We start from the raw sequence: 16,215 nt of genomic DNA on the forward strand, positions 1-16,215 counted from the left end.
GTGCTTCCCTTCACCCCCTCTCCCCCCTTTAATAAATAATTTATAGCGGGATCAGAATCCCCCAGCAGCAATACGCGGTATTATTTCCAATGTCCACCGAGTCAATACGTGCTCAGTTGTATTTCTGAGCGCTGCACACCGCACCGCGCAGCCCGCGGGCAACGCGAGCAGGCGGTACCGCAGTGCGCGGCGTGAGCTCAGGACGCAGCAAAGCGCAGCCCTGCCTCGCATCGCAGCGGCCGGGCAGCCGGCGGCAGTGCGTTCAGCCGCCATTACAACACAGCGCTGAGACAGCGGCCAGCGAGCGCCGTAACAGCCGGCCCGGCGTCCGGCTCCGTGCCGCCCCGCGGAGGCCGATCCTGCTGCTGAGTGACAGCAGCGGCACTTCCTGCGGCGGCGGGGCCGCAGCCTTTTGTCCGCGACTGCATGAGGGAAGGAGCCCCGCGGTCGCGGAGCGAGCAGCGAGAGGAGAAGGAGGAGGAGGAAGAGGAGCAGGAGGAAGAGGCTGTTGCGCTGCGCAAGCCGGCGGAGAAACGCCTTCATCCGTGAGGGCGGCAGAAAGAGCCGCTGCCGCTCCACAGATCGGCGGCCCAGGTACGGCCCGGCGCGCTCCCCGCGGCCGGCTGCGGGCGGTACCGATGCCTCAGAGGCCCCGCGCGGCCCGACCCGGGCTGGGGGAGGCTCCGCGGCGCGCAGCGCTGGGAGGTCGGCCCTCCTCCTTCGGGTATCGGCTGCTGTTGGGCTCTGCCCGAGCCTAAAATCCTCCTGAGACGCGAACCTGGGTTTGTGCTGGGCGGGGGGAGGCTGTGAAATGCGGGGCTTTGAGCCGGTGTTTAATGACTGCCTCTGCAACTCGTGGCCTTATGTGATTCATTGTACCGTTATTTGTAGATGTTGAGGAGTTGAAATGCGCTTTTCGTAGTTGCCAATGTGTTGATCCTGTGGTTAGTGCTTGCAGAGCATCAAAATGTTCCGGATTGACAGCCATAGGCAGTACTCGTCAATCTCTGCTGCTCCAAGTTCCTCTGATAAAGAACTGTCTCTTTCTTACACCATTTTCTTTACCCAGGTCTGTTTACTGTTTACAAGCCTGAAGATGGCTGCTGCTTCTTCCTGCAGTGTGGAAGAAGACGAGAGCCTGAAGGGATGTGAGCTCTATGTTCAGAAGCACAACATCCAGCAGATCTTAAAGGAGTGCATTGTAAACCTCTGCATAGCAAAACCAGACCGACCCATGAAGTTCCTCAGAGAACACTTCGAAAAATTAGAAAAGGTCAGTGATTTTAACATGACACATAATTTTCTGATTTTAAGCTGAAAAGATTGTTAAAAACGTTTCAGATGTTCTGGTGCACTTTTCTTTTTAGCTTTTGAATTAGCAAACGATTGTTATAAAACAAAAACTGTTAGAAACAAACAAATCAGCCACCCTTTATTTGCTGATGGCTACCATGATGCTGTTACTGTCCATAACACCAGATTATATTTCTCATCATACTGAACTTGTTACAAGTGACCCAAGAACTTGGATGCATACTCTGAATTACGATGCATGACATTCTCAGCTCTCATCTGTGGATAGAGCAAAAGATGCTGTTCCCTGTTCATTCTGGTGTCAGGTGAAGTGCTTTTTCCCTTGCCCTTTAAACTGAAACAGTCAGGGAACCAGCAGGTACTTAAAACCATTGAAGCCTGCCAACTTACTTTATTCCTCCTTCCTGTATTGCGTATCCTAGGATCTCCAATGAGAGATGTATTCAGAGAGATTTCATTTACTGTGGCTGTATTCAGAATCAGTGTAGAGGGGAAACATACTGTAAAAGATTCTCAGGCAAATCTTGCCTGAAGCATATTGGTATCTTTTGCAGGAATTGCAGATAGTGTGGATGCTGCTTTTTTAGGGAATGGGGTTTCTCAAGAAGTAGATGCTCATGAGCACACAAGGCTGCAAGTTGTTAGGTGTATGAGTCCTTATTCTGTAAGACACTTTATTTACATAATTAATGTAAAAAGATTGTTGTTATGTTTGAGGTTTCGGGTGTTTTGTTTTTTTTTTCCCTAATTAAGTGCATAACATTTGTAGGCTTGAGGTAGGAGTTTTATGTATATTATTTTCCTCCTAGGAACAGAACTAGGACAAGGCAAGAACAATTAACTAGTGCATAATGCTGGAGCTGTGTATTACTGATGATAGAAGCATTGTACACAACTCTCCTCATTTGTCTGCTTTTCTCTGTCTGTGGATATATGCCAAATTTGTGTAGCCTGAAAATAAATACAAACGTTGTATCCAGGTGGAAATTCACAAAGAATGCCTGGAACGTTGGGTTTGAATAGGAAGTACAAATTTATTTCGTTGTATCGTGCATTGTTTAAAAAAAAACAAACAACAAAACCATCTTTTGATTCTGCCTCTGCTAAACTCCTTAGAGCCGAGTCCCATTTGAAGAGAATTATGTGTTGAATTTCCTTTGTTATGAATTGTTATCTGGCTTAGTATATGCAATCCCGGACTCCCTGCCCAGAAGGATGAGCGCCGCTTTTGTCAAATACATTAAAATATGCCATAGTATTTTAGAACAAACTGCATGGCTGGTGGGATTACTTGAGTTATTCTGGGGGAGTTTGACTTTATGCACTGCAGGAACATTGACAGTTGGTGTCACTTCCTACCCTTGGGTATTCTGCAGTCTTTTATGTAATCTCCTATTATTTCCCAAAGAACATTGGAATTCTGTAACAGATTATTGATCTGGATGCAAAAACAGAACTGTTGTGAATCGCAAGAGATCGTTCAGAAACAGTCCCAGGACAGCAAATAGTGTGAATATGATGCGTAGTATGGATGTAAGCAGAGGTGCCACTGAGTCCTGTAGGGCAGTCTGAGGGCTAAGCTGCCTGAGCTGAAGGCCATTAGGATGCTTCTGGAGATTTCCTGTGGTGTAATTCTTGTTCCTACAGCAGTTTGTCTTCCTTGCTCAGCCATTTTTGAGGACTTTCTTGAGATTGATTGTACTGTGGGGGATTTTCTGCTGAAGGATAATACTTTGACTTGGTCAGTTGCATAATGCTGTTGAAAGAAATCTGCATCCCAGAGGAGTAGCTGTCCCTTCTCATTGAGTTGTAGAACCAAAGGGTCTTCTGCAGTGTTGTTCATCTTCTTCCTGCACAGAATTGGTCTCAGGGGAGCCGTGGTTTCTGACTGCACAGTGTCAGGTAGGAACAAGGTCAGTTATTTTTTCCAGCTGTGCAGAACTGACAAACAAAATCTTTATTTAGTGGAAAAACTATGAAAACAATGAGTTTGCATGAAGAATCAGGGCTTAACAGTGCAAATTTGGGAACAGTCACATTTTGAATGACTTGTAAAGATAGAGAAATCGTCTAAATGAATTTTATCCTGTTTTTGGACAGCACTTGCCATATTTAGTTACTCTGAGGAATCTTAACTGGATGGTGAATTTAACTGCTAGAGATGTTTGTGTGGGAATGAGCAGCACACTGATAGGGCACGTTTGCTGTTAGCTCAGCATCTGTGCTGTACCTTTTGCTCCTGTGTGGGGAGAGAGCTGAATTAGTTAATTAGTAAGAAATTGCAGGCAAAGCCTTGTATTTTCACCTACAGTGAGACTGCAGAACTTTCACTGGTGTCAGACTGATCAGTGCTGTGATTATATGATCAAAGGTGGAGTTGCCATGGCAGGCCAAGCTAAACTTTTGCTCCACAGAAAAAGGTTATGAGTAGAACTAGCAAAGAAAATGGCGCAGAAGAGAACAGCACCTTCAGTTTATGTTCAGAAATGTCTAAGTGTTCCGGTGGAGCCATTTTGCACGCCCTGTATTTCAGTGCTGTGTCTTTGCAAGCTGAGCCAGGCACTCTGCTGCTACCTTCTGGATCTGAGTGCTCACCTGGTTCCTTCTGTTGCCCTCTGCTCACACAAGAGGAATGCTGTCGTGCACGGGCTGAACTTAATGCCATGGCTTGCTGTGGATCAGCAGTGGTTTTTGGACTGGGCTGATGCCAAATGCTTTCAGGTACCATCCAAAACAAAAGAGTTTTGGAGAACACCAGGCTGTGCTGTCCGAAATCAGATAGAGCAAAATGAGGTTGTCTGGGTAGCTCCACCTTGTGATATTAGACAGTATTGCATACAGACATGGTCAGAAAAATAAGGGCACACGTGTGACAAGTTTGCCGTAAAGTAGGATGGAAAGACTATGTATTGTTAGTAAATTAGAGTTTGTTTGTGTATAATAAAGAGTTTCAGTATTTGAACATTAATCTTCTGTAGTCTCAGCCAGTATTTATGTTTTGTCAGATTGCAAAATTTTTCTAGAGAAATGCAATTTATAATCAAGTGAACTTTCCTGCTGGCGTGTTTCTCCTTACGCCAGGTATGCATGCACACATTTGGTATTTGGCTGGGTTTTACACACTGAAGTGTTGATTATATAAGCTTCTAAGTATCAGGAATATGGTGTGTTGTTTTGTAAGAGAACCTTTCCTTTGTGTGCCTCGTGGTAAAGTAAGCAGAGAAGAGGTGGTGATGGGCTGAGCTACTGCAGGAGACTGGAAGGGAAGATGAGAAGTGTTAACATGTTGCAGGAGGTAAAGGGACACAGGATGGCAAGCAGTGAGGCAGAGCTACAGAAATGTAGGAAGATTTATGGCAGGAGAATTTGCCTAGATTGGAAATTGGGAATGAACGATGGTGCAGAGAGACCACAGATGATGCAGTAGTGGCAGTTAGAGTGGAGGACAGGTATGAACTGGATAAATTAGTGGGGTGAACGTTTAGGTTACTTTTTGTGATGCTGTGGAAGAAAAGATAGCATTTAACATCCAAAAGGCAGAGGAATGGTGGTTAGGATTGTGTGAAAGGTCTCAGATTACTGGTCTGAATGATCTGAAGAGATCATAGAGTTGTCTGCTGTGACAAAGAAAAGGGTGGGTAAGACATTTAAGACCGCCCAAATTCAGTGATGGAATCAGTGAGTCCTGGGCTTCCAATGGAGCAGTTTGCTGTTAATCATTGTGTCATTCTCCAAAAATGAAGGCATGCTGTTACAGACCTTCCTGTATTGACAGTGTTTCCTCTGGGTCAGTTCCAGTACAAAGAGAGATTAGTTTACTGGTGCGTGAGCTAGGCTTTACATTTGCTGTGGATGAAATGAAAGCAGATTCTAGGCCTCAGTCAGAAGACACTGTGCTTGGGAGGTGAGGGAGGGGGAAGAAAAAGAAAATATTTAATTTAGAATGTGCTTTGTGTTGTTCCTTTTGAACACAGAAGTTGTAGGAAGAGGATCGGAGGTGGTGAGCTGTGATACCTAACAGCTGACGTGCTTTTAAAGTCTTCCTGGAATCCTGTTTTAAAGCTGTGCAGTGATTTGGAGCCTTGTCAGATGCTATCCTTCCGTGAACTTAAACACTGTGTTTCCAGACAGTGACAAAGCCTGAAAGGAACAATGAGGAGAGGAACTACTGAAAGTGACTTTCTGTTTGGAAAAGCTCCAGCCAAGAGACAGGAGAGCTGTTGGTGTGTGCTCTTGAGCAGTAGGCTGAAAGGAAGGGTAAATCTGAGAACTTGCTTGTCATTGTGGTTGCTTCTCTGGTGTTTAAAACATTAAAAACTCCTAAAAGCATTAATCAGAAGAGGCAATGACCCCACGCACTGAGGACAGCTTGCTAAATTCCTGTGTTTTATACACCAGCCTCTTGCAACACCACTATCTTAGCCAGAGGGGAACATTCAAAAGATAAATGGGTCACTGCTACAGATGTGTGTATGAGCTCTTTTTGCTTTGAGTTTGATGCAAAGGCGGTATGTTTTCTTTCCAATTTATGGTTTGGTTGGCATACCTATTGAAGTCAGCTGTGGTATTCCTGTTTCACATTCATCTCCACCACAAATCACAGGGAAGTCTTTTGTGCACAGCTCCAGCTAGGTTTTTAATCAGTCACAACACAACTTTCATGGAATTTGGTTAGATTAGGGGTATTGAAGCAGGGCGTTATTGTAATGCAGCAGGGCTGGTTTGTACCTTTGGGGTGTGATGGTCTGTCACTGTGCTGCACCATGGCAGTGACTGCAGGCTGCTGTTCCAAGTCACCAGATTGCACAGGCACTGCCTTGGGCCTGTAGGCATTGCAGGGGGTTCTCACTGCTGAACCAGCACTGAAAACCAGGCAAAGCTTGCCCAAAATTGCATGGGCTGTGTGTATGGGTATCTGCCTCAGACCCTGTGTTTTGGAGAGCCTCATCCTGTCTGCTGCACAAATCAGGAGCAACTCTGCTGGCAGCAGTGCAGCAGGTGAAGGATAGAGCGCGGAGCGAGGTGCTCGCTGCAGCTTGCTCGGAGGTTTGTCACGCTGTGTTTGCTGTTGACTTCCATGTGCTTTCTGGAGTCCCTCATTTTAAAGTGGACGTGATTGGGAAATAGGATTTCTCTGCCATCGTGAATTATCTGTGTGATTCGAATAGAGTGAGATGGCTTGTTGTCATGACAACAAAAGATGGTGAGGTGTTTACTTGAGAGTGAGGTCTGCACAGGCGTCCACACCAAGCTGTGCCTGATGGCTGTTTGAAGAACTGTTCCTCCTTTAACGTATTTGCTGTATTTGTGCAGTTCCACCCCAGGATATATGGAAGATGGCTTTGTGAAAGCTTAACCTGGGATACAGAGTGTGCTTTTATTTTCAAAAGGCACTCTTTAGCTCAGTAATGGAAATCTTACCTAGCCTACAAATAGCGGCATATGGAAAAGGCAGCCAGTCAACTATCTGCTGTTTATATAAAAGGAGTTTGTAGCGAAGAGCCTTCCTTTTAAAATGAATCATATGGTAACTCACTTTTATAATCCTTTCATATCTTTTTTACTTTAGAAGGTATTTGGGTTTCAGAGCATGCTTTGTGATACTAATTTTTATCTCATCGAGCTTGCTTTCTTGCATAAATCCGTGCTGGGGCAGAGGAGATATTTATTAATTCCTTGGAAGTGCCTTCATGCAGTGTGTGCTGAAGAAGTGTCTGTTTGATATTTGAATGTGGCAAGCTCTTGCTTTTCACTCTGAGCGTGTATTAAAGGAGCTGTGCAAGAGCTGCATTCCTCTAACTGCTTACCTGACTGCTCCTTGTTACAGTTATCTTTTTGTGTACTTTCAACTGCTTTCTGCTCTGAAAAGTCTTATTTACCTTTCAGTTAAGCTTGTGAAGAAGAAGTGTTTGGTTTTGTTTGTGTGGTATAAAAATACAATGTTAACTGTAAAGAGATACAGAAGCTGAAATAGTGGTGACAGTATTTCAAACTCTTCAGTCGTAGGTTTGTTTTTGATGGCTGGGTTTTAAATGCAATGAAAATAAATAGTGCACATATGTTTATCTATCATGTTTGTATTTCTGCAAATGCATAATTGTACTAAGGGAAGCTAAGGGCAGTCAGAGAGGAGTTGTGCATGGGGAAGAAGTTGATGAGAGTGCTTAAATAGGGCCTGCTGAGTCATTTTTTACACATTCTGTGTTATTATCTGAAATTTGAATTGGAAATGGAAAAGTTCCAGTGAAGATTTAATACATCTGAAGTCAGCTTGTTTGTTGGTTTTGTTCGTGTACATCATCTAACTCAACTGTGCTATGGTCCAGGAGTTGTAGTTTAGCAATCCCCATTAAAAATAAAAACAATACAAAAACTGATACCAGAAGGAACTCGGCATTATCTCAGGCAGGTCAGGACCTCACCTCTCCAGCCAGCTCCATAAATGTTATCTCAGTTATCTCACAAGAAATACTACTTTGCTGAAAGCTCCTGAAGTTGTTGATGGGGGCAGTGTTTGTGATGGTGCAGAAGGAAGCTGGAGTGAGACCAGAAAAGACAAGTGGCATGACTGGATTTGTCAGACATTTGTAAACATCGGTGGCAAAACAGATATTAATCATTTGTTTTTCTGGCAAGCTTTAAAAATGTGAACTTTTGCCAGTTTTCTGTACCACTCTTTTGTGGTGTCATACCTGATGAGTTAGCTGTAACTCATTTCCTGTGACAGTAAGAGCAACTGGCCGTGTTGGTGATTTGCCACATGTCTGGTGCTGATGCTCTGAGGTCCTTCCTCCTCCACTGACTCCATTTACTAGCTCAAATCGCTGAATCTCATCAGAATTTAGTTGTGTCCAGGTTCTGGTATTGCTGTCAAAGGGAAATTGGCTTTGCTGGCTGTGCAGGGGCCTTAGCATTGCTGCGTTTTGTTTTTTCTTTCACACTGCCTGCAACTCCACTAGTATGGGTTCTCAGAAATACTGGGGCCTGACGAGTGCTGTGTGTGTGTGCATCCATAACACAGCTCTGAGACTATCAGGGTGTACCTCGTGTGTATGGTAAGGGAGGAGGTGACAGCAAATAAATCACTGGATTTATTCATCCTACTGCTGGCCAGGCAGGATGACTGCTCGCAATGTTCATATCCCCCACAGTTTCCTTAATGGGACAAGCTGAGGACTGGATGCGAGATCCATCCTGTGGCCCTTCTCCCTCACCGTGAGTAGGGTCAGAGGAGGCTGGAATGAATGAGGCAGGGCACTGGAGAGGTGGTAGAACAACCAGTGCTGCTCAGGTGTAAGTTTTTGGATTTCTACAAAGGACTTGTGCATTTTATGCCTGAAAATGTTATAACTATGGGTAGCTGTGTTTGTATGAGCTCTTCAGAAATCAGATAATTCAGTGTATGAAGTGACAGCATCTTGTCAATGTCAACTGCACATCCTTCCTTGAAGATTTTTCCCGCTCTTGTTACCATATTTTCAGGGATTCCCCTTTGTACTGAACTCTGTCCTCCAAGGATGTGGTATTTGGAGGATAACCTCCCTATTGGCCAGCTGGTGCTAAGCCAGCCATCATTTCTTGCAGTCCTCTGGAGCTACCTTGGATCTTGTTTGCTTGGAAGTAGTCCCATTAGTTGTAAGTCTGTTACGTGGTAGAAATTCTGGAATAGGGGAACCTCTTTGTTCTGTCTTGCAGGAGTGAGCAAAGCAGAGCAAGATGAAGGAACACATCTAACATGTTACTATGTGACTTCGGGTATGTTCTCTGTACAAGAGACAAAGATATGTAAAAGCCAACTGAGCAAGTAACAGCTGTGGTGTTGGAGAGTTAGCAAAAGAAGTTTTTCTTTTTCTTTCTCAGCCAGAAGTAGCTGCAATGAAATGTCTGTGGTTTATAATATATTGGTTTCCTTTAAGTGTAAAAGTGTTGGACAGATCAAGTACTGGAGTGATGGTGCCTGTATACACATTGGAGTTGGTGTCAGTCTTTCAAGCTGCACATTTTAAATTTTCTCTGACCAGTACTTGTGTGCATTTCCAAACATCTAGATGTAGAAATGAAGTAGTTGAGAGAGTTGAGAGTAGTATGAGAGTCATAGAGGAAGCATATTGAGTCTTACGTGGTTAAGAGATGTTTCATTTCTCTCTTTTTGCCTTGCAGGAAGAATGCAAACAGATACTGGCTCGGCAGAAGTCCAGTTCCCAGTCTGATTCCCATGACGATGAGATTTCTCCTCCGCCTCCCAACCCAGTAGTAAAAGCCCGACGCAGGAGAGGAGGAGTCAGTGCCGAGGTGTACACAGAAGAAGATGCTGTTTCTTATGTTAGAAAGGTAATGCTTTGTCGTGTCCCTGCAGGGCGATGAAGTGACTTGTATCCTGCTTAGCTTTAGTGCTTAGAAGCACCGGTCAGCTTGTAGAGTGTCGTCCTCATGTCAGCAAAGCCGTGGCTTGACCGTCCTCTCAAGTACATTTGCTGCCTCTTAATGTATTTATAAAGTATTTTTCTAAGCATGTTGCTTCAGCATTCTGTATTCTTTCCTTTGTTGAGGAATGCTGCTAATCTGTTGCCTCCCGTTATGGAGTAGTTAATTCTCAGCCATTACTCCCTGGGTAATGTTTCCTGTTTTGGATGGATCCTGAAATTAACTTTTTATTCCTTTTCCCAGCAGCAAGATTAGTAGGCAGTAATTGGCCCACAGCTGGAAACAGCAATACAGATCACATTCTGGGTGCTCTGGGGCAAGGACTGCTGCAATTTTAATTCCCTAGAAACAGACTGAGTTTAAGTAATACATGATGTAGGGATGGTTTTCTGTCAGCTATAGATACTGCAAGGGATGTAGGACTAGCTATGGGATGTTTTGTTTCTTGCTTTGTGTTCTGCCATAAGCGAATGATTCCCATGGTGAACCCTGAAGCTGTGTGTTTGTGACAGAGGTTTCTGGAATAAGAAACAGAGGGAGATGCTGGAGGGATGAATTACGAAAGAAATGAAAAAGTGTAAAAAGCAAGGCAAGGGTTGTATTAAGCTATTGCAAAGAGAAGGATTTTTAGCTCACAGCCAGGAAGAACCGTTGGCTTGAATTCAGGCGCTGGATAGAAACACATGTGGGTCATAAGCAGCTTGAAGGATCCACTGGAGGGTGAGCTGTAGGATGAGTAGTGCTAAAGGGAAAGTGGTGAGTTATGTCACTGGAGAGAAAATGAAAGGAGATTTAGCTGAGTGACTTGAGCAAACATCTGGGGTGGTTCCATTCAGAAGAGCACTGAGATCACTGCGGCTGCTTGTTTCATCGCTTCGTCCTGAAACCAGAGAAAGCAATGTTTGTCAGCACATCTGACACAGTGCTAACAGAACAACTGACAGAATGGGAACTCTTTTGTTGTAAAAGAGTTGATCTGCTTGAAGAGAACGCTTCATGATTACTTAGAAAAATGATGTAAGGTGTGATCCAGTGATTCGTTTAGACTTTTCATTTTGTTGATGTCTGGTTGCTGTGACACCTAAGGAATCTTTCCTGTGTTTTCTGTGTCCTTGTCCATGAGACCCACCCAAATCTCTGCCCTGTAGCTTTCATTGCTTCAGATTGAGACTGAGAGAGGCTAGTCAGCAGTATTTTATCATCAGCGAGAGCTGAGTGTCAGTGGTTTAGATTATCCCCTCTTGGCTCAGCAGCAGTAAGCTGAACAGCTAGGTTGTTTTCATAGAACAGAAATGCAGAACTGCAGGTCAGTCCGGGGTTTCTCTGATAGGAGGAAAAAACAAGAAAAAGTTACTAGCCAAATACCCATTTTGTTTAACTTAATAGAATTTAAACTTTCAGGATTGTGACCAAATTCACATAGTAGAGAATGTGTGCCTTCTCTTCAATTAGCAAATAAAATACCTCTTTATTCTCCAGCATAAATCTTCTCACTTGCCAAGAAGCAAAATGTGAGTTTTGATCCAGGTGAGCCTTGCAGAAGTTCCTTATGCCACAACCAGTATGAAAAACATTGTGTAATCAATTCATTTTTTTTTCCTTTTCCTTGGAGAAATTTTACTCATTTTTAAAAGTAGGTTGCTTCTGAAACTCTTGTGGAGAGAGAAGAATAAGAAATGTATTTTCCTCAGTCTCATAGACTTGATAGGATACTGCACAGCTGCCAGTACCTGCTAATTATGGTATTTTATGGCTATCTTTCTCCCTAGTCATTTCAGAGCTTGCATTTCTTTTCTGGTTGTCATGTTGAGAACATCAATTCTTACCCCCATGTTATCAAAACTGTAATTTATTACTTTCTTAGTGGCTTTATATTATAGCCTAAATCTGTCCCAGTGATTGAAATCAAATTGCATCTGTTATCTTGAACAATGGAATTTTCCACAGATTTCAAGAATTACGAGGAAATACAACCAGACTCGTAATTGCTCTTCTTTCTTTTCACCCACAGGTTATTCCGAAGGACTATAAAACTATGACTGCTCTGGCAAAGGCCATCTCCAAGAACGTGCTCTTTGCTCATCTCGATGACAATGAACGAAGGTATGAGGTGCTTTATGATTTAATGGATTCCATAACTTGATCTGAGGATTGTGTCAGGTTTTATCTTAGAATGGTCGTTGAAGATCAGAGCTACTCACCGTTGGTTTTCAGTTCTACTAGATGGCAGCCCTCCACACACATGGCATTGTGACAAAGGATAGAATGACACACTGAAAAAGAAACAGGAGTTGAGAATTTATGTAAACATATTTAATGATTGCAAGTCAGCTGTACCTGGTGGGCTTCATTCTAGGATCCTGGAAGGTCCTAGCTCAAATGATCTCAGATCCATTTGCTGTAACTTCAGAGAGCTGAAGTGACTGAACAGTGGGACATTAAAATTTAATGTGTACTAAGAGCTAAAAGAGAATTACAGGTAAATTTATTTTATTTTATTTTATTTTGAAAAACTGTTAGATCAGTAACAGCCAGAATGATCTTTAAAACCTTGAAAATGTACTTCTGTGTTTGTTGAACATGTCTTGTAGCTAGGGAAGGCATTGCAGCTTGAGTTTCACTATGGCTTTAGTGTCTAATGTGTGTGACAGTTTCATAAACGATCTAGAGAAATATGGCTTCAATGAAGCCATGTGGGGTCTGTGCAGAGCTGGGTGGGTAGCTGTACCAGCTGCCAGTTATCAGTGGCCCAGCGTTACAGTGGAGAGATGTCACAAAGCAGGGAGCCATGTTGATGGTGATTTTCTTCATTGTTCTCTTGAGTTACCTTCATGGTGAACTGGTGCACCAGTGATGAATTTTTAAATGATGTGGAGATGAGACAGACTGATAGAATTGAGAATTGTTTTTACTAGCAGAACATCAAGCAATGCAGTCCTTCAATGGGGCTGCGCTCATGACGCTTTCAATCAAAGCGTGTTCTCAAGTGTGCAAATTTCACTCCCTCTTGAAGCCATTTACAAGGTTTAATTACTTTGCAATCCTAGCGTGCAGATTTCTGGTGTAATTAGAAGAGGAGTAACTGAACATTTCTTCTAGCTTTTTTACCCACAACAGAGAATTCTTGTACAGAACTGCCAAAAATCCTGATTATACCATCTGCATACTGACATGACTGTAGTGGTAGGGTACATTTTCTGGTTGGAAAAGGCACGTTTTGGCAATATGTTACCTGAGTATGGATGAGAGGGAAAGAGGGAAAGAAAAGCAGTTTTTCCAGCACTGTGCTAAGTGTGCATCGTGGTTATGGTCTCCTAACCATTTATTTACTTGTCAGCCAGATTATCCCATTACAGGCATATGGTAGGGGGGAAGAGGTGTGCACAGGGTGCCTCCAATGTGTGTGCTGTAGAATTGTCGTAGGCTGTTCTGAATTTTTGCAGTCCTTGTACTGTGGCTTCACCAGGTTTGTATTGCCTCTGCTGTCAAAAACCTGGGAGCTTCTTGGTTCCTGGATTCTGCACTGGAGGTTATTCAGCTGTGTATCATCTCCCTCGCTGAAGTGCCACATTCAGGCCTTGAGACAAACATAGCAAGCTATTGCTCATGTTGGAAGAAAAAAGAACTCAGGGAGGACACGTGCAGTCTGCTTTTGCAGATAGGATTGTGATGGACCCTTCTTTGCATTTTATTGAGCTCCCTCTTGATATCATGCTATTGCCTTTGTGGTTTTTTTTGATTTTTTTTTTGGTCAGGTGTGAAGTCATCAAATTGGAGTGTACCATTGCTCTCACTTGCACTTTGCATCTGGTTGATGCAAACAGCCAGTTCAATAAAGTACGTGGTGTATGACTTCATTTGGAGTTCTGTCCTCTTGGAATGGTGGAAAACTAGATAAGAGTATTTCATTTTCTGTGCTGCAGTGGTGACTGTGTTTATTTACTTCAGTGCTTCCTACACTGAAGATGGTGTTGTTTCATTATGTGTTGTGGTGGTTGACCATTCTCTGAAGTAAAGAAGGTGTTCAGGTGGGTTAGGATGAGCTAGCAGGGCCAAGTCTTTGTTTGCAATGGTTAACTTGCACTTTTTCTTCCTGTCTGAGAAGATTCATAAGTTAATCTTTCTGGTGGCTGTCCATGGGACTTGCGTTCCATCCACTGGCTGCTTGCAGCTGTGAAGATCCTTATGTCTGACATAAGCCCTTATTTATAAGCACAAAGTGTAACGTTATCTGTGTCAAATATTCCATGTGAATTACACGAGAAGTCCTGCTGAAGTCAAGGTAAAAAAAAGTACCTTTTTGCACTGGTGTTACAAATAGTTTTGTTCAAATCATCTTTGTTTCCATTCTGTTTGCATTCATGGTCTTATTTTAGGTGACATCTTTTTATATGCCATGGTGGAACAAGGTTTGCCATCTATCTTGCAATTGCACATACATGCACACGTACATACACACAGCCTCCAGTGCAAAATTACACTGATAAGTTCAATCACTAAGGAACTGTAAATGCATAGATGCTGAAAGTGACAGAGCTAGATTATCAGCAACTCTTGTCAAAATGTACATTTCGAGAACAGCTGATAGTGTAAGAACAGTGCAGCTCTGAAAAGCGATGTGGTCGTCAGCTCTTTAACTGTGGTGTGTTCTAACTCTCCTTTCTCCTCCTTTCTTCTTTTCAACTGCTTAAAAACTCTTGAAAGAGAATTTTAGTAGCAAACAATGAAGCGTGTTCGTTAAGCTGAGATGTAAGGGCAGCAAGATTTTTTGGTAAAAGTGTAGTTTGTCGTATTGTGCAAACATCATGGAGAAGCTGTGGAGATGGCCACCAAGAGGACAGTTTTCCAAGGTAGAAAGCACTCTAAAAACTTGCTAGGTGTGATCACTGCCAGATCAGCAGCTCTGTGTTTGTCTGGTCCTGAGCTGTTGCTCACCGAAGCCTCACGTATGTATGCACAGTCCTTCACAACAGATTCTTGTGTCGTGGCTCTGGAGGGAGCTCTTTGCAGCATGGAACAACTTCTGATACAGAAGGCAGCGCTGTGCAGGCTGTGTGCTCAGAAGAACCAGGAATTGCCCTCCAGCCTGTTCACACGTGAGCAGCCTTGAGAGCTTTGAGATGGAACATCAGTGGATTTGGACCTGTAGTCAGGTAAGATGCATTCACCCTCTTTTCATTTTACTAGGGAAAAGTGCTGTGCTAACACTAACTGCAAGGTATTTGGGGGAAATTTACTTTTTGGAACTGGTCTTCTTTGCCACAGTTTGTCTTTAACTTCTGTTGATGGCAGAAGCCATCTTGTTTCTCTGTTTTCTGTTGTGCCTCTGTTGCATCTTTGAGGCAGTACCAGTAAAAATTATTAAATAAAACACCAGTCCTTGATTATGACATTTGTACTTAATAAAAGAACTTTAAAAAGTTTGAATCGCAGATTTAGATGTACTTTCTGAAAGACATGTCTGCTGTCTTTCTAATTTCCCTCCAGCATGCTGATGAGAAGTTAAGTTGATATGTGCCAAGGTTGTCTTAAGTGGCCAGCAGTATTGATTCTAGTGGCTGAATAAGTTGAAAAATTTCCTTGTGATATTACTCCTCCTAGTTTGAACATGATCTCGTGGTTCAGATCCAGCTATGCTCCTTTAACAGGCCAAATTCTGAAGGCTGTTAGAGTTTGCATAAACTTTCCCCTTTCTTTTAGTATGTGACACTTGAGAATTTTGCATATGGGACAAATCAGCAAGGCAGGGTGTATTGTATTGATGCCCTCTTGGCTTATTTGGTTTTGTTCAGTCAGCAAGCAGTGAGTGATTTCTATCTATGCAAAGACAGAATTACACCCATAACTTGGCAATGTTTTATTTCCTTTCCCACTCTTGGATTTCCAGTAGATTAACATCCTCTAAGGTTTCCTGGTTGTGAAATGGTGTATAAAGTCAAAACTAGTGACAAGGGGCTAGTTTGGTTGTCCCAATCTCCTCTAACCTAGCAGTGTAGCTAACAAGAATTTTTATTAGTTCAGCATGTAATGATGGAGTGGAAGTACACACCCTTGGCTTTGCCATGGTGTTGGATAGTCAAGGGGAGAAAGAAGGAAGAAAGTTCATTTTCCCTCTGAGGATAAAAATAAAAGATTTCATCTCATCATTTAATTGACAGGATGTTCAGTCTGTACTGGACAGGGACAGCCATTGGGAACTCTGACCTGAAGAGGAAGAGTGAGAAGGTTTGGAGATGACCTGCAGTGGGATCAGAAGTTTCTGTTCCCGGAAACAGAAGTTTCTACAGCTGACAGTAGTCGAGGAGGAGAAGGAGAAGGAACTGCAGCATAAACAGTTTGAGATCAGCAGGCATGTCAGCCTTGGTTCCAGGATGTCACCTGTGCCTGCCTGCTCTGCTGTGAATCATGAGCTGTCTTTCTGTCCCTGCTCAGAAGCTTGATGGATGCCTAACCACATTCAGAAGTGGACTGGGAAAA

The 16,215-nt window shown here is 43.2% G+C and overlaps 1 protein-coding gene across 2 annotated transcripts in view; it reads left to right on the forward strand.

Moving 5' to 3' along the window:
• Window positions 1-48: 48 nt before the first annotated feature.
• PRKAR1B (protein kinase cAMP-dependent type I regulatory subunit beta) overlaps window positions 49-16,215 on the forward strand; it is an 87,611-nt gene continuing 71,444 nt past the window's right edge. The window contains exons 1-4 of one of the 2 annotated variants that reach the window (XM_052679885.1): window positions 49-594; window positions 1,070-1,273; window positions 9,475-9,645; window positions 11,750-11,841. In XM_052679885.1, the coding sequence (XP_052535845.1) occupies window positions 1,097-1,273; window positions 9,475-9,645; window positions 11,750-11,841 (440 nt within the window). In that variant the 5' untranslated portion in view covers window positions 49-594; window positions 1,070-1,096. Of the gene's footprint in view, window positions 595-660; window positions 783-1,069; window positions 1,274-9,474; window positions 9,646-11,749; window positions 11,842-16,215 lie in introns of those variants that run through there. The other variant, XM_052679886.1, reaches the window with a different exon arrangement.

Source organism: Tympanuchus pallidicinctus, unplaced genomic scaffold, assembly GCF_026119805.1.
Source record: "Tympanuchus pallidicinctus isolate F22 unplaced genomic scaffold, pur_lepc_1.0 scaffold18, whole genome shotgun sequence".
Taxonomy (NCBI): Eukaryota; Metazoa; Chordata; class Aves; order Galliformes; family Phasianidae; genus Tympanuchus; species Tympanuchus pallidicinctus.